This window comes from Ochotona curzoniae, unplaced genomic scaffold (genome assembly GCF_017591425.1).
Source record: "Ochotona curzoniae isolate NIBS_2020 unplaced genomic scaffold, NIBS_Ocur_1.0 contig_43, whole genome shotgun sequence".
Taxonomy (NCBI): Eukaryota; Metazoa; Chordata; class Mammalia; order Lagomorpha; family Ochotonidae; genus Ochotona; species Ochotona curzoniae.
The window spans coordinates 7,725,902-7,753,703 of record NW_024466218.1 but is presented as its reverse complement, the minus strand read 5'-3'; the positions used below and the strand labels follow the sequence as shown (position 1 = coordinate 7,753,703).

Below are 27,802 nucleotides of genomic sequence, written 5' to 3'. Positions count from 1 at the left end.
CTCTTGGAGGGGTGGGATCTAAATCAAAAAAAGTCTTCGGACTTAGGCCTCTTTTTTCTGAAAACTTACTACAAACTTTTATAAAGGACCCAGACTCTTCTAACCTGTTGGATCTCAGGTACAAGCTGCTGATAGTAAAACAAAACAAAAATCAGTATATTTCAAAACACCAAAATCTGAAAAATGAGTTTCAAGAGAGAGAAAGGTTATGGTTCATGGGCCAGTAGCAAACACAGAAGGTAGAGCGCCCACCATGAGCAGGGAGTACCTGTGCTGCCTGTGCGACGGACCGGGCCCCTCTTGGTCTTACTACCTACTAGAAATGCAGAGACTGGGAGCACAGACAGTAAACAATCAATGCTTGGAATTTTGCTCCTTTGCAAAGAAGTCAATTTTATGTGGAAAAAGATAAAGTTAGTTCCAAATAATTTAAAATCCACATGGAGATTTTTCAAACTCTATAATTTCTATGAAGTTTTGAAAGATACCTGACAACCATGTATATGCATTTTACCCCTTGAGCACGTAAGGATTTTTCCAAAATGGCATTATTGTGGGGAATACCAAGGATGTATGAGATCATATTTCAATCCTTGTGGACTACAACCAATTGCTTCCAATCGACATTTTGTTGTTTTGTTTTGTGGCCGACAGTTGAAATACTAAAACATGTACTAAGAATATCTTCTTAGAAGCATAGATCTATATCAACTTCTATTTTAACACGCGATTTTATGGGGTCCTGTAAGGTGGTATAACAGCGTAAGTCTGCCTGTGGTGCTGGCATATCATATGGGTGCCAGTTTTTGATCTAGTTGCTCCACTGCCGATCTAGCTCCCTGCTGATGTAGCTGAGAAAGCAGTAAAAGATGCCCCAAGTCTTTGGGCCTCTTGGCTCCTATGTGGGAGATCTGGAAGTAGCTTCAGGCTCCTGACTTCGGGCTGGCCCAGCTCTGATTGTTGCAGCCATTTGAGGAGTGAACCAGCTCAAGAACTCAGCCTCTCTTTTCCACTCTCTCTATAACATCTGTCTTTCAAATAAAAATGAGTCTTCCCAGTTTATAAAAAGCACATACCTCATCTAATCCACTTTCTAGTTCAAGAAATTGGGTGAGAGTTTTAAATAATGCCTATTTCCTGAAGGGATTGTCATAACATTGTCCAGGCTAGAGGAACAGATGTGTGCTGACAGCACGGCCATACTTCTAGTTGAGCATCTTTGTGATTTAAAAGTGGCTTTGTGCAGGCAGCCTTAGCCTTGGTGACCTTTTAACATCAAGAGGAAAAAAGAACACCACATGGATGTCGTCTTCCAAATGGAAAAGTGCAAACTTCTCTGAGAACTTGAAATGCCATTTGTTCATCCTGACAGTTAACCTTCCTGCCCATCGGAGCCTGTAAGTAGCGGCAATCAATAATGCTAATACGCAGAAATCAAACATCTTTCCCCAAATTGAACTGAAGTCATATCTGTAAAAGGCCATAACAGTGGGAAGTAGGCTTCAGTGGAAAAGACATGATGGGCCCAGAAGACCGCCCCCAGAGTTTTCCTGATATGAGCTTCCTACCTGTAAAGCAGACTGGACACTTGAAGGTCCCTCCCATTCCCTCGAAGCTGTGCTCAATCAGGTGACACTGCAGCTTGGCAGGGGAGTCGAAGGTCTGGCTACAGAGCTTGCATTCATGGTTCAGTCCTTCGTCTGTGAAGCAAAAGGCATGGACAGAAATGGTGTTAATGAACTATGAATAGAATGCAACTGCATACATTAAACTATTTCCATCATCTGATATAAACAGGTAGTAGTATGGATAGTTTTCAGTTATTTCACAGTATTTACGAGGATTTTTGTTGTTTTTTTTTTTTAAAAAAGACCAATTTTAAACATTTCTGGAATGAAAAATGCAATGATAATCACCAGATTTTATCTTCAAGCTGATGAATTTGCTGAAACTTTTAAAGTACAGTTAGTATGCCAACAATGAGGAGTCTCAGTTACGGTGATTTTTTAGGCTCTACATTTATCAAGTCCTACAATACATGGGCCAAGTTTCTTCCTCAGTGTCTCTCCTCTAATTTATCTGGAAGGTTCAAGAAGTTTCTACCTCCACCCATAGGGTTCACAGTGCTATTCCCACTGACAATATTTCTATTTCCAAGACTTCCAAGGGTGACGTAGCAGTGATGCTTACAACACCTTCTCTGTGTCCTCACTTCCCACATCCTGCGCCTCCCCTACCTTGATAAGATAGCTTCAATTTTACCCCCAGAACAAGATGCTGCCTTTCCCCAAAGCACTGTTTTCAACTCCAGGCTCATTTTTATCTTGACCTCAATTTTGCTTTGCTTTCTTAGGAACAAGATGGCAGAAAAATATCACGATTTACTAACAATTGCAAAATATAAGCAGAAGAGTTTTTAATAAAGGCCGATGCTTGGATCTTGATGTTGCCTTTCTTCCTCATTAAAGTGTGTTTTCCTGACTTGTTTTGACCTCATTGATAAGAAATGGAAACCAAAAGCACTGGAACTAGAAACATGATTCACACTCCATTACTATTCATTGTGTTCCAGATATGGCTGTTCTAACTAAGGGCTTCCAACTATGAGTTCCTTTAATGTCACATAGTAACCCTGTGAGGAATATTATAAGTCCTACTTTACAGGTGAGAACAATGAGCCAAGAGAAGTTAACTTGCTCTGAGACACAAGCACTAATAATAGAAAGGGCCAGAATTAAATCCTGTGTTCAAATAAAGGCAGTCTGGGCACAAGATCCCAAATCTTAACAGATACGCTAAGGCATACACCTGCCATTGTCAAGATATGGATCAGGAATTAAAAGGGAGGAGAGATTGATTTGTTTGTATATGTGCTGCCAAAGTGAGTACAGGGGTTGAGTTTACTGTGGCTTGTTACCAAGTTATTTTCTCTTACTTGCAGTGATTGAAATGTCTGCAGTAGGTGGAGGCAGGCATTTGACACAATGGCTAAGGTATAACCTGTGATGCTAGCATCTCATATCAAAGGGCCTAAGTTTGAGTTCAGGCTCTGGTTTCTCCATTTGAATTTCCTTCTATTCTGTACCCTAGTGGGTGACAGCTCAAGTAAATAAAAGATGCAGTTGAGCCCCACTTTGGCTCTTTGTCCTGGCCTGGCTCCATCCTGGTTCACCCTACATGTTGAGGATACCTGGGAAGAGGATCATTGGATGGAAATATGTTTATCTTTGCCTTTTTACCTTTTAACTAAATGAAAAAAAATTTTAAAATGGTACCAATGGACAGTTGTATTAGATACTCTAGGTCTAGGGAATAAAACATATATGTACATGGGGAGGGGGTTGCTGAATGAGTCTACACCCCTAAGTTGTTTCCTTTTACTCAAGCACAACATGCCTGCATTAAGTCCTTTGCCAGTTGATATTATTGGCAATACAAAGGCCCAGTTAAAGAGTGGGTTATTATTCGTTAACCAGAAGTAAAATCACTCTATTTGTATTCCTAATCTTTTTTCTCACACAAGTATGAGTCTTTAGAAGCAGAGGATTGGAATTTGTAAGAAGAGAAGCAAAGCACTAATTAAGCCACCCAGTACTGTCTACATTTCACAAGAGATAAAAACCTACTCTGTATTTGGGTGGCACCGTAAATTCCTTGATTATAATTATGTAAGAGGGAGTTTAATTGTGCATACTGACATGACAAGGGGTTATACAAAGGGTTTTAAGGATTATGTAAGATCAAGGGTTTTTCATCTGTTCCTTTCTTTTATTTAACCCTAAAGTCATCACAATTTTTCAAATTTTTAGACAATAAGAAATATAAGAAACTATTTATTGTAGGGAATTGGATTAGCAAGTTAATCATCAGAAATCATTGCCGGATTAAGACGTTATTTATTTCCTCAAGGCTGCATACCTTTATTTTGGATAGTTAAGAAGGGAACTAAGAGTTTTAATCTCATTGTAAAATTATATCTGTTTCATGTAAGAATCAAGAAGCAACCTGTGGGCAGGGACTGTCCTATATTTCTCACAGAGTTCTTGACTTCAGCATTCCTGAATCAGCTTGTGCGGACTGGGTGAAGTTTTTCTTGGAGGTGATTATTTACATGAACAAATCTGAGTGTTCTTTATCTGATGTTCATGCACATTTTCCTTGCAAAAATGACAGGAGGAAAAACAGGTGTAATACACATGTATGACTGCAAGAAAAATGTTCACCAAACGTTGAATCAGAGTGACAAAGGTGCTTGCACATTATTAGTGCAGACTTACTTTTCATGAGTTCCAGCATTCTGTGGGAGGGCACCAAGCGACAATGATATCTAGCATGTATAGAACTCATTGAATGGTGTAAAAGCACATTGTAATGCAGAAAAAAAAATGTCAGAAGTTCTATTTGTGTAAGTTACACACTACGTGCAGGTTATGCAATAAGGTCTTTTTAATCAACTAACCTCCTACTTATATGGTTAAAAAGAAAGCACAACTGAATGGCTATTCAACCATATAATAATAGGACAAGATAAACAATGCCCAGATGCTGTGAGCAGACAAGGAACACTTCAGCAGTCTCTCCCCTTTGTTTACTGCCTTGCCCCACTTCCTACCCTACTAGCTTCTTATTACTTAGGTAGAGTTCAAATGTAAAATAAATGAGAGACACAGGGGACTAAAAACATTTTTCCAAATTGTTACCATAATTCATCTTGTACATATTTAATTGAAGGGGGACCTAGGCAGTATAAGAAAACTAATGCAACTTATTTCTACTAGGAATTGGAAAAATGTTACCTGATCGAGACTCTGGTTACCTCTGTCTACACTCTCACACCCTACATATTTATCTTGTGTGGCGAAGAGCAGTGCTTCCATTTGCTGAGAGGATCTGGTGTGTTAACCTGCTCCCTTTCAAAACTGATGTTCTTTTTAAGAAACCCACGTTCATCAGGTGACACTCAATACCTCCGGTTTCAGGTGAACCCAAGACTTAAGCCTACAAAGGCACGACTTGGACTTTCCTTCCTTTTTCTAAATGTGCCAAAAGGCTTAAAAAATTCAATCAAAGTAACCATTGCTGCTCTCTGGATAGGTAGTGGCTGACAGTAATTGAATAATACAGTCTGACTCATTTATTAAAAGAGATTCTGAGTCAATTGATTTAATAACCATTCTAATATTCCATCAAGGATATAACAAGCTAATACTGTCCATTTTTTTCTTTTTATTAAAGGTTACAGAAAGGATCATCAGGTGCAACTTCCAGATTTTTCTTTCTTTTTCTGCTTATCTATATTATCCACTTTCTGCAGTCAGCATTATTTGTCTTTGGAGGCTACTTTGAAAGTTAAAGAGAAAACCTTTCCTACTCTTTCTATAACACATTGATAAAGGACTGACTACAGAAAATGAAGATTTGATAACCAGAAAATTAGGTAGATAGTGTACCCTATTCTGGAGGATAGAAAAACTCTGGTTCTGCACATTAGACTTAAAAATGTGTTCTGATCAAATGCGTGTGAAAACAAAACTGAGAGCAAGAAAGGGGAAAGCAAAGCCCAGAGTGCGAATTGGTGACCATAAAGGAAAACACAATATGAAGTTTTCAGTAAAAGTCAGTGTCTTTCCAAAACTCACAGAATACCCCGCTCTACTGTACACCATGGGCGTGTGCAAATTCTTAGCAATGTGAGATCAATGTCAAGGGAGAGCCTTGACTAGCAAGAATACGCTGGAGGCCAGTGACTATCTGTCCAGTCACCAGTGTTAAGACATGATCAAAGATAGCTTGAGCATAACTGAGAAACAATTTCACACGTATGAGAACTCCAAGTACAACAATTATTTCCATGTGTTAATCTTCATTTACGTATGAATGCAAACAGGAACCAAGTCTACATAAAAGAAGCTGATGCTAATGTAAATATTGACTCTGATATTAAATGTTTCAAAGGAAGGAATCTGCATACATAATTGGAGTGCAACCTCATTGCTTTGGTAGGGAACATGTCAGTCAGGTGCAGAACTTTGTACTCTAAGAAAACAATCTGCATGTTGAAAGTCAGTTCTCTTCCTTCTCTCTGATTTCTAAAGCCTGGACCCATGTAACTATTAATGAGCTGGTTTGATAATAGGAGAAATAATAATTACCATTTGGGTGTTCCAACACAACTCAAGTTATGAGCTCCCATATTGGCAATTACCAGTTCAACACAAGGCACTGACATTGCAATATGAGCTTTAAATAAGACAAACCCTTTAAGCATCCTCCAGCCCATGTGTCCCATGTTTATACTCACTTTCCTTCAATAAAAACAGAAGTCTAGGGTAGCAACAAGCAAATGTTCAGTGTTTGACTGATACGCAGCTCTTAGCCCAGCAATCACTGGGGGCCTCCTTCTATCATCTGATTAACACTACAGTCATTACTGAGCACCAATTTGTACTGGTTCTGAGTAGAACTCCTCTCACTCACCATCAAGACTGGCCAGAAGGGTCCTCCGGCCTCTTCCACTGCATAAATCTATAGGCTAAAGTCCACACTTATAAACCCCTCCCGGTACATCATCATGTGGCAGAGGCCAGACTGAAAACTGATCAGAATCAACTCTGCCCTAAGAATCCAAAGAGAGAAATCAAATGCCTTGCGGTTCTAATTTCTCCAGTTTGAATGTGTGTACCTCACTCTCTCCAAATATATATATAAATTGTTTTTTACATCCATGGAAACTATGCCCTAAACCAAGTCCCAACCCCCAATGCTTTCCTTTGCTTCTGCTCTTCCCCGAGTTAATTTCCAAGCACACATTTATAAGCCAGGGATCTGTGGAACAACAAAGAAAAGGCACACATGACAAAACTCACCCCTCGGCTACGTTGGCTCACTCTAGAAACCAGGAATAGAAAAACAGGCAGACCACATGGTCATTTGCCATGCACACAGCCATCACATTCCTTCCCAGTCCACAGTCCTCTGGCCACTATAATTTGTTGCATTGTATACCGCACATATTTCACAGCTGCAACATAAACACACTGAGGTGCTAATTTGGCAATGGAGAATATGACTTAGACTTCAAAGTCTGCTAGCAGATGATTAGTCATGAAGCCCCCGAAGTCAGGCCAAATGGAAAAGCACTAAGTCCTGTGTGGAGCTTTTTTATTTTTCCCCACAACAGTTAAAAAGTTGTGCCCTTATTCTTTCAAGTAATTTAATATGGAAAATGAATGGGGGATGAAGATGACAACAGCACTCTCTGCCTCTTTCTCATTGACGATCCAGTGATGTCTTCCCCTGCAGGTATTTCTATGCTATGGGAAAGAACAAGCCTAGGAATCTTAGAATAAGATAGAACACGAGACAACTGGTACCTACCTGCACACAGAGGGCCTAACCCTTAGGTAGCTCAAGAAAAACCTGATGATAGATATCTTTGGTGCGTTGGCCAGGATTGTTTTCCCTTTAAGGGATCTACAAGATATGAAGTTCCATTTCATGCAGTTGCTGACTGCTTTGGGCCAATGGTTTAAAGGTTACAATTCTTTCGGACTCTATAAGCAAAGCTGCTGATGTTGACATTGTTATTTCCTGTCTTGAACTTCTCATTATCAGCAGAGCTGGAGATGGAAGTGATTCAATGGAGAAGGCTGCATATTACCCAGCAGATTTTAAAGAGCCCAGGGGTTGCCTGGATGCCCATAAACATCAGCAGCTTGGAAACTAGCGGGAGGTCCAGGTGGGTAGGAATGGGAGAGGCAGTCAGTGGGATTTTATATGCTCTCAGATGCAGTGTCGTCCAATTCTTTGGCTGCTATGTTTGGAGTTGTGAGAATTACTTATTAGAATATTCTTGTGTAGCAAAAATCATTGGATTGTTGTTCAAACAATAAACAATGAAAGAAATATCCCACCAGAAAGGTGGCTTTCCTCAAGTAGGGTTTATCTGGCCGCACCAGGGAGCCAGGAAGAAACAGACACTTGACCACAAGCAATGCCTTCCACACTTGACCAACAGCACACTGGCACCTCCAGCTCTTCTGCTCTATACCTTCTGGATCAACCATGGGCCCCATTGTTGAATTCTCAGTGAAAACACTCAGTGTCAGCAAAGAAGTCTTAAATGTAACAATTGCACTCATTTTAATCGAAGCTTTTTAAAAAGGACATAGATAAAATTACTTTGAGCATCCCCTTCAAAGAAAGAACATTCTAAACCAAGAAAATAAGCAGTGCATGTTTCCTAATAAAGATATTTTTAGTCCTGAAAGGGACACACCTGTGGGATCATGACGGCAATGAGGGTTAAAAGCAAGTTAATCAGCACTACATCCTTGGACTCAGAGTTTCTTTTAAAAATTGAGCTCCTTGGGTAAAGTTTGCACTTCAATATAAACGGCTGGGCTCCAATGAAAGTGATCCCATTTATGAGAACCCTCAATTTCTCCTCTGTTTTATTCTCACTTGAGTAGAGGAAGCGTCACCTTTCTCTTGAAAATTTCCCCACACTACAGCTTTAATGTTACTCGGTTTTCTGCCTTCACAGAAAGTTTGTAAGCATACAAGGGTATGAAAGATTCACTTCCACTTTTGCAGAACATTTTGCATTGTGCAATATGACTGGAAAAAGCATGCTTCTGATGCCGAGATGCAGCTCAGCACTTGCTTCGCCTACTGAAGGGTGCTGGTGGCAGCCCAGGGTGTCTTCCTATCCAGGAAGGGTGAAGAACCAAGTTAGTGGTTGTGGACAAGCTTTTGCTACAGTGTTAGCTTGAAGAGAGCAAGAACGGTGTGTTTTGCTCATTGATGTCCAACAAGAACCTTGGACAACACATGGATCAAAGCTGGGGTTGAAAAATACTGGATTTATGGACAATCCAAGAGTACTTCCAAACATTTGTGGAAAGTCAAATCAGAAGATGTTCATTTTGAGGCAAAAAATCAAAATTGATGCATCTAAAAGGTTTTTGAAAAAATAATGTAGAGAAACTATGCATTAATTCAATTTTTGTATAAAAATATTTTTAAATTTCACTTTATTTTTGTCTTTTTAAAGTATCTCATATATATTTGGCTAGTCTTCTATCTAATTTTGTCAGGACAAAGGCTAAGATTGAAACCAAAACAGTGTTGTCAGTTGAGTTTCAAAGGCCATCCCATTCCCTTGTGTATTAAACCCTATGCTGGGTTTGGCTGTGTTTGGCACAGTAATAACGCCACCACATGAGACACCTGCCTCTCATACTCTAGTTCCTGGGTTTGAGGTCCAGCTCTGCTTGGGATTCCGACTTCCTGCTAATATGTGTCCTGGGAGCCATCAAGTGATGGTTCCCTGTCACCCTTGAGAGAGAGATGGATTGAGTTCTGGGCTCCTGACCCTAGCCCGGCCTTGCTCCAGCTACTGCAGGCATTTGGAGAGTAAGCCCCTAGATGAGAGCTCTCTCTTTCTCTCTTGTTTTGTCTCTGTGCATTCAAATAAAATACCCAATTAAATAAATAAGTGTTAAAACTCTGGCAACGGATAGCCAAATTTACACTATAGTGATTGGCTTTACTGCTGCCTGAAATAAGGTGAAACTATTCTGGCAAAGCATTGACAAAGCAGCTAGCTAGGTTTTTAGCCCGTCCTAGTGGCAAGAAATGACTGAATCAAAACTTATCTGTTATTTCAAGGAGACACATGCTATGCATTTTATCTGAAATATGAAAAACATAGCATATAAAAATGTAGCATAGGGGCAGTTGCTTTTCATTTATCCCAGTTGAAGAGAAATTTGTATATCACACATCCATTATCCACTGCTCATGTTCTAAATAATTTTTCTTAATAGTTCCTATTTTTATATTACAACACTTTATTCTAAAATGAACTGGTTGAATCAGATGTAAGTATTTACTGTGCTCTGCTTAAAATTTCCTCTTGGTTGATTTCAAATACCTATTATCCATGCCCTCACATCTGAGACTTCTCGTAGAAGTACAGGTATATTTACCATTCAATACTGTATGGAAAAAAAAAAACCCACAAATTGGTAAAATCAAAAGAGGATAGCTCATACAGCAGCAACTAAATGTAACCTTCTTTAAAGTTAAATCTTGTGGGAAAACATCTTCGGGAACTGAGACACTGCAATAGTCAATATTAATTCCACACAGCAGTGGCTCAGCCATGGACTGGACACAACGCACATCAGGCATGCTTTCGTGTTGCCTTGCTGAGTTTACAGCGAGGGTCAGGGCCTTTTCTTTTCTCCCTCCCCTCCCTTTTGTTTTTTTTTTTAAATCGTCTTCCTGGCATAAAGCCACTAGTTATCAGAAGGAGAAAGCTGCAAACACTGGACAACTGTCTATCCTTGCTCGAAAGCATGGCTTTTATTGCTGATGACTTCCAAAAGGAAGAAAAAGATGCAAATCAAACAAATAAGAAAGCAGAGTGAGGTTCGGCAGCTGTTGTGAATGCTATAGAGCTCAAGAAGCCTGAGCGTTTATGTGCCCATAGGGTTAAAGCAAGAAGCCAGCTGGGCATTTGCAGAGCTGATTACCTTTCTCAGAAACTACAGTATCGATCACGTATGGCAAAGATCACGTTGTCTTTCCTGAACCACGGTGCTTGGAATCGGAGTTCACCAAATGCACAAGTTATGTCTGCAATGGCCCAGGAGGTGTTTGGGAGGCCAAAATTTCTTTAGTTTCCAAGGGACCTTATCTTGTTCCTTCTCACTGTGTGGTGAGAAAACCATTAGGCAGTGATGTGAAAATCACAATCCTACTCGTTATTTGCAAATGAGTCATATTTTTATTGTCCTACTGGTGTGACCTTAGAAACTTGGCCTTGAAGCATAAAAAAAAAAAAAGATAATGGGACAATAAGGGCAATAAGATTTCTAAAAACCAGTTTATTGGAAATGTGCTGTGAAACTTAAATTCTTCTAATCAAACGATGCCACCCCTTAGAGAAATTTTCCTGTGCATTATTAAAGTGATAAACTGCAGTACTAGTTAGAGCTCCATAACCTTTAAATTGCCTGATTGTAATTAAGGCCACTAGTTTTATTTAGGAAGGTTCAAGGAGGCTCCATTTAAGTTGGCTTAACTAGTGTGAATTTAATGTCGCGCTGCCAGAGGCGGAGCAGCACTCTGGCTGGCTGTTCCATGGCACCTGCAGCTGGAGGGTCACGTATTCTAAATTACGCTTAGTTTTAAAGAAACAGTAGCAACCCCTAATTAACTGTATGCCTGCAAGCATACCTCCTTCTATTTGCACATGCACATCATTCATTCATTCATTGACTAAGTCATTCTGTGTACTTCAGTTTCCCAACGCGGGAATCTACATACACCTAATATTTCTTATGCAAATAGAAAGAGTTTTATTGTTGTTGTTGTTAAGGGCATGATGACCACTTTGCTGGAAAGGTGGGGCTTCGAGCAATGTCCAGTTAGCATTAATGAAATGAGCAAAATGAAAAGTACTATGTAACAAAGTTGCAAAGGCAGCAATGTTATAATAAAGAAATTCTAAGAAGGAGAATTTATAGTTAGGAATATGAGGATTTGAAAGGGACAAGCCATTGAATGGAGTACTGAGGACAACACACACACTTCCTTGAAAGGGCAATAAATCCAGGCCCGAAACAAAAGATGAGAGAAAATGAAGGTGCTCGAAGCGCAGACTGGAAACAGCAAAGGGGAGCAGTGGAGCACACCACACACTTGTGAATTTGACCCGTGTTCAACATTTACTGGATGGGAGCTCAACAACATTCATCTCTGGATAGAATGCTGGCAATTTCCTGAAGCTCCAACAGCAATAGTGATAAATGAATCTCTTTATAGCCAAGTGGCTCAAGCCGCCAACAACGTTCCCACTATATAATTAATAACAATAAGCAATTAAAGAGAACAGCAGGTTAAGCTATAAAGTATTAAAATATATCAGCAAAGGAAAATACTGCAACAGCACACTTCAAAGAAAAACAAATACACAGCACATGAATCCACATACACCATCTTCTTCCAGACTCTATTCTGGGTAAAGTGTTTTTATGCGTGAAGAAAAATAGAGGATGACACAAAACTACTATAAGGTGATTAGCATCCCTCCAAAACCAAATAATACTCCCCACGCTCAGGGAAATAGGAAATGAGATATGGGAAACGTGATTTTAAAGGCACTGGAGAGTTGGCTGACCACTGTTTGCTATTATCCATTTACTAAGAAATATTCAAATAAATACTGCACAAAACTATTTGTTGGTTCTAGTATTTTCAAAGATGCTGGAACATTTCATTTGGCTTTTTCATGTAAAATGGAGGAGAAGCAATAAACTAGGCAGGTGTAGGAAAACAAGATAAGGGCTAACAATATTTAGTTAAATGCTAGAGCACTCGATAAAGGTTAGAAGGGACTTTGGAGATTAACGATGGACTTGGTTAAAAGAGAGAATTGAGAGGACCAATACTGTCAAAATAGCAAAGACCGAAGAGACTGGTTATGGCCAGTCGCAGAATCAAACTTCTGGAAGCCAAGATTCTAGCAGTACTGCCCCACTAAACTGTCGCTTGAAAAACAAAAAGTACAGATCTTGAAGTTCTCAATGAAACAAAGCTGTTGACTGTTTTCTGGATCTCTTATTATTCACAAGGAGCTATGCGATTTCCATGACACCGGGCTGTTCCTTTGTTCCCAGACATAACTTGGCTTGAGTTTATTCTGGTCTAGAAGAGGCAAGATGGAGGCTATGTACAGACACATTTGATATGATGGAGAATCTCTAAACAGGGTGAAGTACAAGAAGCAGATTACAGGAAAAAAATAGGAGTCAGGCAGTAAGCGGGGTGGGGCGGGGGGCTACCTGGAGACCCCCTGGACAAAGGGAAGCAGCAGCGGCGGCAGAGCAGTGTTGCAGTGGACAGAATTTATTCCAGTCTACCTTAAAACCTCTGTCCTAAGCAACTACTTTTTCAAGCTTCTCTTGCCTGGGGAAAGTTTTTTCCTTCTTTCAGAAAAGCAAAGCCCTGGTTAATAGGTAGCACCTGTTGGTTAACTGGAACATTTGGCAATGGCAAGTCAAATTCTCCTATCATTATCTCTTGCAGAGAGGCCGGGGACATCATCCTCAGTGTGATGCTTTGGTCTGAGCTGTCAACTTGGAAGATTGAGGTAGGGGCTGGTGGCTGGTGTTTTCTCATGGTGGCAGCGATGCAATGATTCTTTTAACCTATTACTTAAAATCTTGCGGAGGCAGAGTTTGAGCTCCTATTTCTTGAATTAGCTATTCGGAAACAAAGGCTGATTTTTTTTTTTTTTATCACTGCTCTGCTTATAGCTACTTATTCTTCTTTATGCATTCCTGAGTATTGTGGTAAATTGAGTTTCTGTGAAGATACCAGACTACCTGCCTATTCTGAAGTGTGTGGCTTACTAAACAGGTATCCCCACACTTAATGTATGGAAAATAGGTTAGCTCAATCTGTTCTTAACCCACCTTTCTCTCTTGGGCATCATTCCGTATTACACCAGCACATCTAGACACTATTTGCTGAAGCCAAGATGTTCTTGGTATATCAATGAATTACATTCATTTCTATTTCCTTCTGCTGTTTCCTGTCAGTCAAGAACAACATAAGCCACAGAGCTATTATCTACTGCAATGGGAAGAGAGGAGCAGAGGAAGTGAAGAAGGACAAAAAGAGCCCCATTCTAAGGAACAAATTTCGATCTCATTCCTTCTAAGTTTTGAAGTGTGGCAAAGAAGTACATGTCTCCACATTTTCTGTTAGTTCCAAAACTGGAGCTAGACTATGAAATAAGGCCTAACAAAACCCCTGTATTAGCTGCTGAGTGCATCTGTTATTACGAAGGATGGGACATGATCATTACGGATAGCTTTTACTCAGATGATAATTCCTTGTATCACTGTCTGCAAAGCTATTAAATATTTCCAAGACTATAATGCCAAATTATAGAGATGATTTGGGCACAATAAATTTTTAATCTCCTATCTTTACGACAATTTTTCTAAAACCTGAACTAGCTTACTCAAGATCTGTTTTACACATTTAAGTGTTGTCTACTGTGTCAGTACATTGAAGGCTGGTAATGAATTTCCTACTCCAAAAGGATAGCTATCGAAATAATGCCACTAAATTACCAGTCTGTAGCCTTAAACATTATCTCTATCAAAAGGCTCTGCTCTGCCTGCATGATTTGTGATGGAATCAGCATAGAAGTCCAATGCTATCTTACACAATCTAGGTAGAAGTATGAGACTCACTAACATATTATTTCTTTTAAAGATTCATTCTTTTGAAAGGCAGAGTGACAGAAAAAGATCTTTCATCTGCCAGATCACTCCTCAACTGGCCACAACAGCCAGAGCTGGACCAGGCTGAAGCCAGGAGCCAGGAACTCCACCAAGGCCTCCCAAGTGGGTGGCAGGGACTCAAATATTGAGCCATTATCTGCTACCTTCCCAGGTGTATTATCAGAGAGCTGAATTAAGAACAGAGAAGCTGGACTTGAACTGGCGCTAGAATATGGGACACATTCTTAAACTACAGTATTGTAACACCCAACCCTATTGTAAAGAATACGTTCTTTATGAATACATGTCATATTTGGCTCACTTACTAGTGTCATTCTTAGTAAATAGGAATGGAGGTTGGAGAGGGAGCTACAACAATGTTGTGGCCTCTTCATGCTTACTTTGCTTCTTAAAAACAGTAGCAATATTCGTTTTCTTAAAAAAAAAAATTAGCATGAGGCCCAAGGACCCAGGCCAGGTGACACAGGGCCCAGGGGAACCCTTTGCATCTGGGACTCACAGACTTAACATCCACCATGCAGGTGGGCCCAAGGACCTGGGCCAGTTGACCTGGTCCCTGTTGGACACCAGCCCCCAAGGCTCACGGACTCATACTCACAATGCAAACTGGCTCCAAGAACCTGGGCCAGGTGACCTGAGTCCCACCAGACCCCCATCGCTGGGCCTCATGGGCATGCCATCCACCACACCCAGAGTTGCATGGCTCACTTCACCTCAGTGTCCACCAGTGGGTGTTGCTGCCTGCCTCAGTCCAGCCTGCTGGTAGGTGACGCAGCCTAGCCCAGCCCAGCCAGCACCCTGTCCTAACCCTAATATGGACTGGCTAGAATTGCTGTCTGACCTGGCCCATCCCGCAGCCCGTCCCCCAGGGATGGGGGTCAGGCAAGGCCTAGGTTGCCTGACCCAGGTTCTTGGGCCCATCTGCATAGTTGGTGCCAAGTCTGTGAGGCCCAAGGGCAGGGATTTGGCAGGCCACGGGTTTCCTGGCCTGGGTCCTTGGGTCCACGTGCACAGTCAGTGCTGAATCCGTAAGCCCCAGGCATTGGGGGCTGCTGGGCCTGGATCACCTGGCTGGGGCTCTTGGGTTAACCTGCAAGAACTGGTCCTCCTCAGTGGAAAAGATGAAGCAGTGGATAATAGGCCTTGATGTACAAGGAGGATACAGCAGCCCATTGGGATCTGCAGAGGACATCTGGTACCATAGCAGAGGAAGGGGAACAGAAAAAATTGGATACACTAACCCAGCCAAATGATGACAGCCAAAATCTGGTTGAATAGAGACTTTAGGTCAACCATGTCAGCCAATGGAGATTGGAAGGGTTTCCTCATCCTTAGATCAGTGAGATAAACAGCATTTCAGAACTATCAAAAACACCTGGGCAGAACCCTTGCAGCATGTGCCACATCAGGACCCTAGGTTAATACTGGGTGGCCTTTCCCCATGCTCAGGTCCTGAGGTGGTTGGGAAGCTGGGATTGGCTCATCCCTGCTTCCTCCAGAGACAGGAGGAGGGAGTAGAAAATTTGGAACAATGATCACACCCACTTTTCCCTAACCCTTGATCATCACTTCCCACCCTAATCAACTATGTAATAAAATTAAATGAAAAGTAGCACGAGGATTTTTTTATATTTGATAATCTGAGGAAAGTGTACATATAATTTCGTAGGCTAGTAATCGTTAGATAAAATAGGTGAGATACAGCCTGAGTCAGCAATGAGCATTGTGAGTGTTCTAAGTAAGATAGTTGATGGATTAAAACAAGCATGGGTAAATACAGACTGGCATTATTATGGAGATATAGAAAACAATAAAGGGTCATAGTTTTAGTGTTATTTTCAACTAATAGCAATAGCTTAAAATGCACTGATCCTAATCATAACAGAAAAATGTCCAGTAGCATTTCCGCATGAGAACATGTTGTATATATTTATTTAAAAGACAGAGTTAGAGAGAGACAGAGACAGAAAAAGAGAGCGAGAACCTTCCATTGGCTGGTTCACTTCCCAAATGGCAGCAATCGCCAAAGCCAGGAGACAGGTGCTTCATCCGAGTCTCTCACCGAGTGGCAGGGCCCAAGAACTCAGGCTGTCCTCTGTTGCCTTCCTAGCCATGTAAGAAGGGAGCCGGATAGGAAGTGGGCTGCCAGGAGTTGAACTGACACTCACATGGGATGCTGGCACCACAGGTGGCAGCTTGAACTAGCATGTCACAACTCCAGCTGCAGCAGAGGCTTTACTTAATTATTTACTTATCTTATTGGAAAGTCAGATATACAGAGAGGAGGAGAAGCAGAGAGGAAGATCTTCTGTCTGATGATTCATTCCCCAAGCAGTCACAAGGGCTGGAACTGAGCTGATCTGAAGCCAAGAGCTTCTTCTGGGTCTCCCATGCAGGTTACGGAATCCCAAGGCTATGGAACCATCCCTGACTGCTTTCCCAGGTCACAATCATGGAGCTGGATGGGAAGCGGGCCACCAGGATTAGAACTGGCGCACGTATGGGATCCAGGCATGTTCAAGGTGGGGACTTTAGCTGCTAGGCTATCGTGCTGAGGATTCCAGTAGAGGATTCCTTAAATAAAGACTGGCCCCAGATACTTCAAAGAATTAAAATCTAATCTCAGAGATCAGGAATAATGATGGCTCACTTAGAAAGAGAGCACATTATTGATAAGAAGTAGACTGATATCCTAGCCAGTGTAGACCATGCTAAACCTTGTTCTTCTCTCTACTAGAAGAGTTGGACACCCCTAAAAAGGCAAGAACAGGAGAAAGTTGTCCAATGCAACCGAGTGTGAGATATTGTTTTAGAATCTGGGCATTTCTTTTGAAAGGAATGTTAGAAATTTTGTCTTAAAGTGGTAACAACAGGGACATACCGAATCAAAGTAGTCATTATGGCCTTAACTCACCCGATTAGATCTAATTGTGATCTCATCTACTTCAAAGGATCATACTTTGTGTTCACGCCAACATGTTATAACACAAGATGCTGAATGAAGTGTGCTATTCAGACTCATTATTACAGCGGTAGCTTTCCTCTCACTATCTGTGCCTAAGAGTGAGTACAAATATATTCTCCACGTGTGTTCATATGACCCTTGACAATTTTCACATTGTCAAATCCATAAAACATACAGACTCTTAATTAATCTGCTCAGTAACACCCATTGGTCTGGTTAATATAAAACCTAGATAAAGCTAAATTGCTCAAACTTAACATAGGTTGTTCCTGGCCCAAATCTAGGTTTAGGCTCTAAGTTGGGGGAAGAGAACTAATTACATTTCAGCCTGCAATCAAGTTTTTAATTAAACCAACTGTGATACTTAGTTTATTGGGACTCCATGCTTCAGAAGACATGGAAGAGACCCTCTAGCAACTTGTATTGGTTATATATGTTAGGTAGGGCAATGAATGCTAATATGGAAAAAAATTAGAAAACTTCACATTCAGCTTGGTCCGTTTTGATTATCCTAATGGCTTATTGCAGTGCCCTGTGATGGGGTTTGGTTAAGGTCAAAAACATGATACTCATTTTTGTTATTGCTGTTATTTTCAAGTGCATCAACACTGAGTTCAAAACTTGGCATCCCACAATCTGACTAATTCTTGAAGAAATCACATATTTCAATTTTGCTGTTTTGGGTAAGAAAACTGATACAATTCATTTGATTAAAATCTGTTTGTTTTTTTTTTAAACCAACGACTGTGTGACACAAGGCAGAATTATTTATTTCCAACAAATGGTACCAGTTATAAAGCTCTTTTCTCTTTCTCATGTGGAGTTTCACTTACACTGTTAACTATAACTCACTACGTTGATTTGGAAAACACCAAGAAAGCAGTACACTGTACCACTGAATTGACTGGAGTTAATGAAAACAAACAAACAAACAAACCCTCCCTAACCCCCAGAAATGTAAATAAAAAGATTTCCCTGAACTACATTTGATTGCATTAATTGATGTTTAAAAAAATTGGTTGAAAATAAAACCCAGCAGTAGCATTTTTCTTTCCTAAATCACAATAGCAGTGCATTACAAACATTACCAAAAGGTCCCCTGGCTCAATTGTAAAGTTCCACTCTGGCAGTAAAATGCTTCCACTGTGTGTTCTCCGCATCTCCACCCTCACAAACATACAAGAAAGCAGGTCACAAATGCAATTGAGCCTGCCCGTGTATTGCTCAAATATTAATTTTCAATAAATGTTCTGACCTTGAATGGCCAACCATTGGATCTATTAAAATGATAGGGAAAACAGTTGTTTTTGTTGTTTGTTTGTTTGTTTTAATTCTAACATAGCACTTGAACTCTGAAAGCAAGTGAGCCATTGCTCTCAAGGACAGTTTGCAAATCTGTCATCTTCCCACTGTCACAGAAGTTGCTTCCATAACAGGAGGGACAGTTCTTGTACACAAGACATGTCGCTGGTCAACCTGGGATCATGGGCATTCCCCCCTAGCCCTTCTTCCCATGTGACAATGTGGAGTGATTTTATGATATCAGACTTTGGAGTCACTCAATGTGTAGAAAGTCTCACCCTGCCATAATACACTGTGTGATCTCACATAGGGTCTGGAGCCTGCCCTGGCTGACTCTCCTGGTCCGTATTTCTGTCATAGAACTGAACATGCAAGACTCAAGACAATATTCATCAAGCACTGAGCGAAATGCCTGGCCTGGGTGATTACTCAGAAAATACTAATGCTTTTTGCTATCAAGTGTGAAACATATGCTTGTTTCATTTGTTGAAATAACATCAATATTATCAGTAGTATCTTAATATCAATTTTTAAATTTACTTACTTATTTGTGAGACAGAGAGGAAAGAGAAGACATCATGTGCTTCCATCTGCTGGCTTATCCCCCCATTAGATCTCAATCCAGGCCTTCCTCTGAAGGTCTGCATAAGCAGAAGTTGGAACTAAAAGCAAAGCTGGGACTTGAACCCAGGCATTCGAATGTGGGATGTGGGCATCCTAACATGTGACTTAATGTTAAGGACAAACCCTCAATTGTTTTTATCCTTTAAATTCGTTTATTGATTTTATTCCTCTATGCCATTCCTCTTTCCCTCCATACAGGAGAAACCATAGACTGTGTGGGCAAAGAGCACAGGACCCAGGGTGTTTGGGCACAGCTCCACAGTCGGCACCCTCGGTGTGCAGCTGTGTCAGCAACCTCACAGCAGTTTCGCATCTTGCAGGACTTGAGAGGGAAGACCTAGATGGGCACTACCAGGGTAGAAACCTATCTTGTTGTGGAGAAAGAGCAGATGGGAGCCCCAAGGTCAGGGTCGCCTTCAGGAGATGCCTCCAGCCCCTTTGCTTATAGCAAAGTGTCGTGCTGGCCAGGCTCCTAGACATGTGGGAGTACTGGGATAAATCCAGCAGAGACCTTTTGTTAGTTTTTAACTTAACCCAGACATTTACAAGGAAATCTCAGCATATGGTAACTATAAACTTGAAGACAATACTCAGAAGATGTTAATGCTATTAAATTATCCACTTTGGAAAACTCCATCTCAAGACACTGCCTCTTTCCTCCTCCCCCACCGTGTGTGTGTGTGTGTGTGAGAGAGAGAGCGAGAGAGAGAGAGAGAGAGAGAGAAAGAGAGAGAGAGAGAAACTTTGTTCAAGCATGTGGTGGGGGTAGGGGGTGAGTCAAGTTTAGACCACATGTCAGTGTGCTCATGGGGCTAATGTGTTCTCTTAGTCGGGGAATGAGCAAGAGCAGCACAGCTTCAGTGGGAATGATCTGTCACAGCCTCGGCTGTTGCTCCCACGTGGGCCCCTGCCAAGCCCCTGTCCCTCAGTCAGCTTTAATCTCTTCTCTGAACTCCCAGTGTCCTTTATAGGAAACTCAGTGAAGGGGTCACAACCTCCAGCCTGTGCCCGGCATAAATGCATATCTGATTTCTGCTACAAGATCAACTCTATTTTTTTTTCTTTTGTTTTTGTTTGGTTAAATGAATGGGTAGAAGGCAAGAGGCTGGGAAAGAAGAGAGGATAAAGAAGGGAAAAGGCAGCAGATCACTTTGGTGAAGCTCCTGGGTTGTGAAGGATTTGAGGGTCACCCCTGGACTGGACAGGTATACCCGTCATTGCTTCAAAGCAATGCAGCCATGCACTTGGAGACTCTTAAATGCATATCATTTCTCTATCCCTTGCCCAGCTCTCTAAACTTTGGAGAAGTCTAGAAAATTTAGAAATGAAAGTGAACAGAATTAGAAATATAATATAGGATTAGAAATAAAAGTAACACACTTCTCTGTACGTATTTGTATCTTAAAAACAATACTGCTTTTCCTAGTTGTGGCAAGGCCTGTTAATGTTCACAGGCCCCACTCTGTGTTCTAGATGTAGCTGTTGCAATTTTCCAGGAACTGACCTCTGTGTAGACCTCCCTACAAATGTTTCTTTATTCTATGATGTTTCCAGGATGGAGAGGGGGCATAAAAAGGATGGCCTGAATAAACATTCAAATGCCATGACACCCACTCATTCTACACTGTCCCAACTAATCTGTAGGCCATCGTACTTTTTTTTTTCGTTCTTTAAGATGCCACCCCACTGCAACCTCTAGAAATGAGAGGATTCTAGAAGCTGGTGAATTTAGAAAGAAATCTTCAGGATCCTGATTTTGAGCTAGGCTGCCACACCCTCGGGCACACACAAAAGCCACAATGGGTGCAGGCCAGCTGGCTTAGGTCATAGCACCAGCTAGCAAGTGTCAGGACTGGGTGCAAGTCATGTAAGGCTTGACTACAGTATCCCTTGGCAGGTGTAAGATCCAGGACTGGGAGCATGCCTAGCAGGAAAACTGTGCATACTCCCTTGTTAGTTGTACTTACCATGGTAAGCACGAGAACCAGGGCTGGGGGTGGTAGGCTGCATAATGTTGTGGCACCTATTGGCATACATGAGGGCTGGGTCTGGGGACCGGGTGGGCTGAGCTAAGCTGCAGCATCCATGGGTGTGTACAAGCACAGGATGGGATGTTGGTTAGGTCAGGCTAGGCTGCAGCAAAGGCTGGCACACACAAAAACTGGTGTTGGGAACAGGCCTAGTGAGGGTTACTGAGGATTGTCCCAATTAGGCTGTGGCACCTGCTAGTAAGCATGAGGACTGGGTCTATGGCAGGTTGGCTAGCCAGGGCCACAGGATTTTTTGGTTCACATGAGGTATGGAACTAGGGCAGAACTAGCCAGGCAGCTGTATCCACTGTTATGTACACTGGCTGGTTCAGGTAACACATGGAAGCTGACCATGAATTGGTTGGCACATGCAAGTGTCAAATCTGAGGTCACTCCAGATAAGGTTTCTCGGGGGGACTTTTTAAGTGGACTGCTGGATTCAGACCACAGCCACACAGAAAGATCACAGGATGTGTGGTCCAACCTTGAAGTACATGGATCAGCACTGGGCCTCCTCCGTTATTGATGCCTGTGTAGTGGACAGCATACCCACACACACAGGGGGCATGATGGCCAGCTCATCTTGGCCAGCTGGAGATGTCAACTGCCTTGTCAGAGGATGGAAAGAAGAACAGGTTGGACAATTCTGGTCAAGCTTTGCAGCATGTTCCTGGGTCTGTGGACACATTGGAGTGGACTGTGCCAACCACTAGACCTTAGAAAGATTTTCTGAACCTTGGAGCAGTGGAACCAGCCACTTCTCAGAGCTATCAAACCACTCAAGTAACACCCTTGGAGCACTCTTCCTCATAGCATGTTCTCTAAGACATCATCAAATGACCGTTGCCCTATTCCCAGGTGTCAATATAGTTTGACAGCAAGGAGCAGCCTCCCCTCTCTCCTCCCCTGCAGACACAGGAGAAAAAAAAAGTTGCAATATTTGTCCTACCCACCTTCCTCCATGCCTGACCCTCCCTACGCTGATCAGAGGCCTGATTGGAGACAATATTAACAAGAAAAAAAAATTTTTTTAAATTAGAAAATACACAAGTTCAAAAGAAATTCAATAATCCGTAAGGAGAAACACATGTGAAAACATCTGTATAAGACAGCTACATGGATGCCTGCATCCGACCGTCCTCTGAAGACCTTTACCCCTCAGCCAACTGCTACGGTGTCTGACCAGCTGTTCTCAGTGAAACTGATTTCTGCCACGCTGCCATCAGTCAGTGAACGACAAGTAAGAAACAGAGAAGAAGGTGCCTGGTGTCCTGTGTGTAGTGGGGTGCTCTTCCTCTTTTTAAGGGGCTAATCTGCCTGCTCATTAGCCTCTGCAGGTCTCCCTTTCACAAGCTCAGGCTTGGGTCTCCTCATTAGCACTGGATTCCCTGCCTGTAAGAAGAGCGCAGATGTCAGGCAGGCCTGACCCAGTATCTGGCTGCTCAGCTGCTGTTTACTTTCCTAAGCCCGAGGTTTCAGGGCGTCTGGAGACGAGGCGGTGGGATTCTCTTCGGGCCCTCCTGGTCATGGCGAAGTAATGGAATGCACGTCAGGCTCACGAGCGGCCTGAGCCCACGGCCACAAATCTGCGAGAGGAGAGGGCTGTTGTTTTCCACGGGCAGCTTCCCTGAAGGACAAAGGGTCCAGACTGCTAACACAAGTCTGCAGGAGGCTTTGCTGCCCTGAAACTCCCCAGCAGGCCTGGGGCAAATGGCCCACTCCCCTGTCTCCTTCAGGAAACGTTCTTTGTATGGAATTAAATAAATAAATAAGCACATGCATGCATCCGTACATGCATACATACATACCAATATGAAACGAATCTCGTTAATAATTGCAAGAAATCATCTCAGCTCATGGATGAAGCGGTCGTTAGGGGCCTGTGACAAAGGGGCCTCTGGGTTTTGTCTCTACCTTTGATCTGCATTATGAAATGTTAATGTCCATCCCATTGGAGCCCCTTCTAGAAACACACCCTTTCTCCCAAGGCATGCCCCTGCCCCCTGCCACGTCCATTCGGATTCTCCGTTTATCTTTAAGTGCTGACTTTGAGCCCATGCCCAGCAGCACTGACATTTTTAAAAGAGAGCTACCTACATGGCTAAATAAAATTTATTGCTGATCAAAGAGCACAGCTGAGATTAACTGGTGGCCATTTAATAATAAACACACTCCTATCCTGTGCGTCTTGACATTCTGCATGCACTTAATGCAGGGCACTTAACTCTAAGCATTTTGTCTATAGGAGGTAACGGAGAAGGGGGCGGGGAGTGGCCACAGAATCTATAATTTTGTGTTGATTAGGTTGGAAGCAACCACAAGCACATATTTTGATATCTCTATTAACAGCCTGTTCATGTCTAACTGCAAAACTTGGTTGCACTTCTTTCACCATCTTTGCCCAAGACAGACCAGTAAACACAATTCCTCTCTCTATAATTAGCCTTTTCTCTGAGGGCCCTGAAGTAAGTCTGCATGCCGTAGATTTAATATCCAGTGCTATATCCATATGTGCTGCCCTTGCCTGGTCCCAGAGCATATAAACTCCCCTATTAGCAGCCTTGACTGCTTAATTATGCAGATTTTTTTTGTACCCGCCTGCCTGTAAAATTACTGTGTCTAACCTTTTTTTTTTTTTCCCTCTTTGCACCATGCTGGCCATTCTAATGAAATCGGCATAGGGGAAAGGGCCTGATTTGCAGTTATGGAGGCTGGATCGCACTGGCAATCTGTCCTTAGTGGGAGTTACAAAAGAAGTCAAATGCCTTCATCTGGTTCTACCCTATCATCCCCAAGGTGATTGAGTTCACTTCCCGATGCTTCCCAAGTTGTCCTCAGGCTGTCCAATCAGCAGGTTCACCAGGGAGCCCAGCCTAGCTTGCAACAGTCTCTGTATCTAGTTACAGCCCCACCAGGGACAGTCAACCATCCACCCCCAAGCCTTCAGATGAAAACCTTTTCTAACAAGGCCGCCCAGCGCCAATGAAATAACACACATCTGCATATCCACTGGGTCCCATGTTTCTTGTGCTCATGGATTATGTATCTTGCAGCCTCTAATAAAGAAATGCAGTTCTTTGTTTAATGTTTATCTTGTGCTTGTTAAGCAAATGCTAATGTTGTATCAGAATGCTTTAGTGCTATTTGGGTTTTTGGTGATTTACTACAAGACAATCTGCTGTGAAGTAAATTTAGAGAGGGAGAAAAGAGGGGGAAAAATCATTCTGGTTGAAAGGGAGAAAAAGAAAACGGTTTGACAGAAGAAAAAAAAATCAAGGAAAAGAGAACCGGGAGGGTGGAGAGAAGGAAGAAGGGAGAAAGTCCTCTAGGGAGAGTGAAACGCCTGAGCTGGAGACAGACACGTGGATGGAGGGACAGACAGACAGACAGACACACACACACACACACACACACACACACACACACACACACACGGCTGGGGGTCGGGTCAGAGAAGGGCCCTAGATAAATCCCCAGCCCCAGGCTGACAGACCCACTTTGTCTCTGGACAGTTTGCAACTCAAAGCTAGAGAATAAAAACCCAGTACAATTTCCAAACGGGATGAGATGATAACTTCCCCTTCAGCAATAAGGTAAACAGTGTCCTGAAGGGTAAACAAAAAAATTTTTTTTAAAAAGGCCTTTTTTTTGTTGTTGTTGTCTGCCTTTGTGCCCTGATGGTTGGTACTGTGCACTGTTATTCACAGACCACAGGGAAGCCCTAAATTTAATTGTTCATGCCTAGCTCTGCTAGAAATAGGCAAAAATAATCAGAACCTCCCTCCTCCCAATTTCTGACAGAGTTGGGGACTGGGGGAAAAGCGAGGGGGGTGGCAGCCTGAAAGCTGATGAATGAATGCCCTTTATTTATCCTTTGGCAAGATGGGGTATGGATATCCACAGTGCAAACCTGTCCTGCCTGCTTTCCAACGCTGCAACACCGATAGCAAAGACGACGTCATTTCCATACAGTGAGATTATACACCCCCCCATACATTTTCAATAGAAGAGGTCAGAATACAATCACTGAAAGTAAAACTGGGGAACATTACGGCTACGTATCCTAAAATTCCAGCTGCTGCAATCAGACAGCAGAATGTGAGGGTAATGAAGTCTTAGGCTTCTGTGCTTTGCACTGTGCAAAGGCTAATTGTTAAGATGCAATGGTAGAGAACAGAGTGGGAGGGAGGATAAATAAGTGTTTTGCTCAGTTTTTGCCCTTGTCACAAATCACATTCTTTTTTGTTTTCTCTACACTTCACAAAATGAATCAATGTATTTCCAAAAGGATAAAGAAAAAAACCTCTAAGTGGGCAAATGAAAAGCAAACATCTACCACCCAAATACACACTCTGTCAAATGAAAATGACATCCACGCAGCAGAAAGCCATATTAGATTTCTTCTTGGGTAAACACCTTTCTCTTCAACACATTATAGAAGTTGAGGACAAATTTCATCTTCAGGATTAATTTAATTAATGACAACACTCAGGTTCTTAAAAAATACTTCAATAATGTCACAGAACTTTCTATTAAAACTGTTAGCAACAGCATCAGAACAGGTCTGCACCATTTGCATTACTCTTTATTAAAAAATTCCTGAACATTCATTTCACTATTTTCCTTGATAAGTTTTCTACGTTCTAGGGATGCGCTCAGAGCTCCAGAATGACAGTGAGGGCATCCGTTTGCTACCTGAATAACCGAACAACTGAAGTCTGTGATTCTCAATAGTATTGCCTCTGGAGTCACTGAAGGTGCTCTGCAGAGAGGCAAGCTTAATTACTATGGGTGGACATGATGTGGGGATGTGACACTTGCTCTCTGAGGTCTGACCAGAAGTCATCAAGTGCCTTCCATGATTTCACTTCATTAAACAACGTGACCATCACAGACTTCATTTGGGCTCAGAGTAAGCCCTCCTGCTGATAGGTCTTTCTTCCCATTGTCTTAGCCACCGGGTCCCCATTGGGGGCTATTATTAGAATTGGAATTTAATGTAACTCTTTTCTCCCTTTAAATTTAACAGAGGGTCAAAAAAGACAGAAAAAGGAAATCAATAGCACATTTCATTAGTTGGTCCTCGTGCCTTTGGTAGGCTCTGAATCGTGGGCTTTGTTTCTTAAAGTATTACAAAGACGTTCCACATAACAAATAAAAGCAATATATGCGATGCTTAGATTTAGTTATCTTCTACATGGTGAACAAGGCTTCCCACTGCACAGCTAGGAAGTAATTGTGTTCTGTGTATTACATTCTCCATTACATATTCAAGCATACATAAGTACTACAATACTGGAAAAGGTCTCTCAAAGATGTATGCTAATACCAGATCTCCTACTTTCCTTTGGTGAGTGGAAGACAGGCTCCAATTTAGGCTGCTTCAGGGTTTGCTGTCTAGGTGACCACAGCATGCTTGAGGTGGGGACTGACTCCAATGAGTTACAGAAAAACCTCACCTCAATGCTCTCACAACCTTGGTCTGGACGCACTGGAATTCAATGCAGCTTATCATCAGAGAAAAGCCTTAGGATACAGGTAAAGAAAACATCACCTTTTGGTTAGCACTCAGATGGGAGAACGTGACTAACAGTTTTATTCTTAACATTTCAATGACCAGGGTGACTGATGAGCAATGAGAAACTTAGGAGACAGCACAACTGTGGGACCGTCCAGTAGCACCAGAGCACCATAGAATAAGGCTGCTCAGAATTTTAGGCATTTGAAAGGAGTGATGTCACTTGGAATCTCTGTTTCCTGACTCTGGACCGTCTGGGAAGGAAGAGAATCCAGGGTGAGAGTACTATATGGAGTTGGTTAGGGAAGTATGACAGAGTAAGAAAGGAGGTTTAAGTAAACAATTGCTACTAGGGTTTAGTGCGTGATCTTCGGTGAATTATTTAAACACTGACAAACAACAACAACAAACCTGATGGAATCCAAACACAGAAGCTTGGTTTATGATAATGCACATTGTGTTCCTACATTTTCTCTAAATCACCCCACACATTAATTTTCTAAAACTTCTTGGATGGAGGTTCCACTTTAAATTGGCAGTCTAAGCTTCTACTACATCAAAACTGCAGATAATAACCATGCAGTTGGACAAATATAAAAGGATAATTAATCTAAAAGCACCGCAATGTGAATAAAAATAAGCAGAATTACAGCGAGCCAACACTTTGGAAGAAGAAAAAATACAAGATGAATTTTCCTTTTTTCTTTCCTTCAGATTTTAGATAAACATGGGGCCTACTACTACAATAGGAAACTGGAATCCGTGGATGGAAGAATCAGAAGACATACTTTAAGTGGAGCATCATGTCTGGAAACTAGGAGGCAAATCCTGGAAGAGGTGAGAAAAACCATATTCCTGTGTGCAAACACCCCCAGAATCTCTAGCTGATTCTTCAGCCATGTAATTGCATGACTGATTGCAAACAACACAATCAAGAACTACAAAAAGCATCAAGTGGACATTACAACTGAAGTTCAAGGGACAATTTACTGTTGGAGACCATCAGGTTATCTATGTCCAAGATGTATTTCAAAAT

General features: G+C 41.9%; 1 protein-coding gene across 3 annotated transcripts in view; it reads right to left on the bottom strand.

Moving 5' to 3' along the window:
- ZNF521 (zinc finger protein 521) overlaps positions 1-27,802 on the bottom strand; it is a 280,382-nt gene that overhangs the window by 29,232 nt on the left and 223,348 nt on the right. For all 3 annotated transcript variants that reach the window (XM_040984700.1, XM_040984699.1, XM_040984702.1), the window contains one exon: positions 1,569-1,700. In XM_040984700.1, the coding sequence (XP_040840634.1) occupies positions 1,569-1,700 (132 nt within the window). The remainder of the gene's footprint in view (positions 1-1,568; positions 1,701-27,802) is intronic.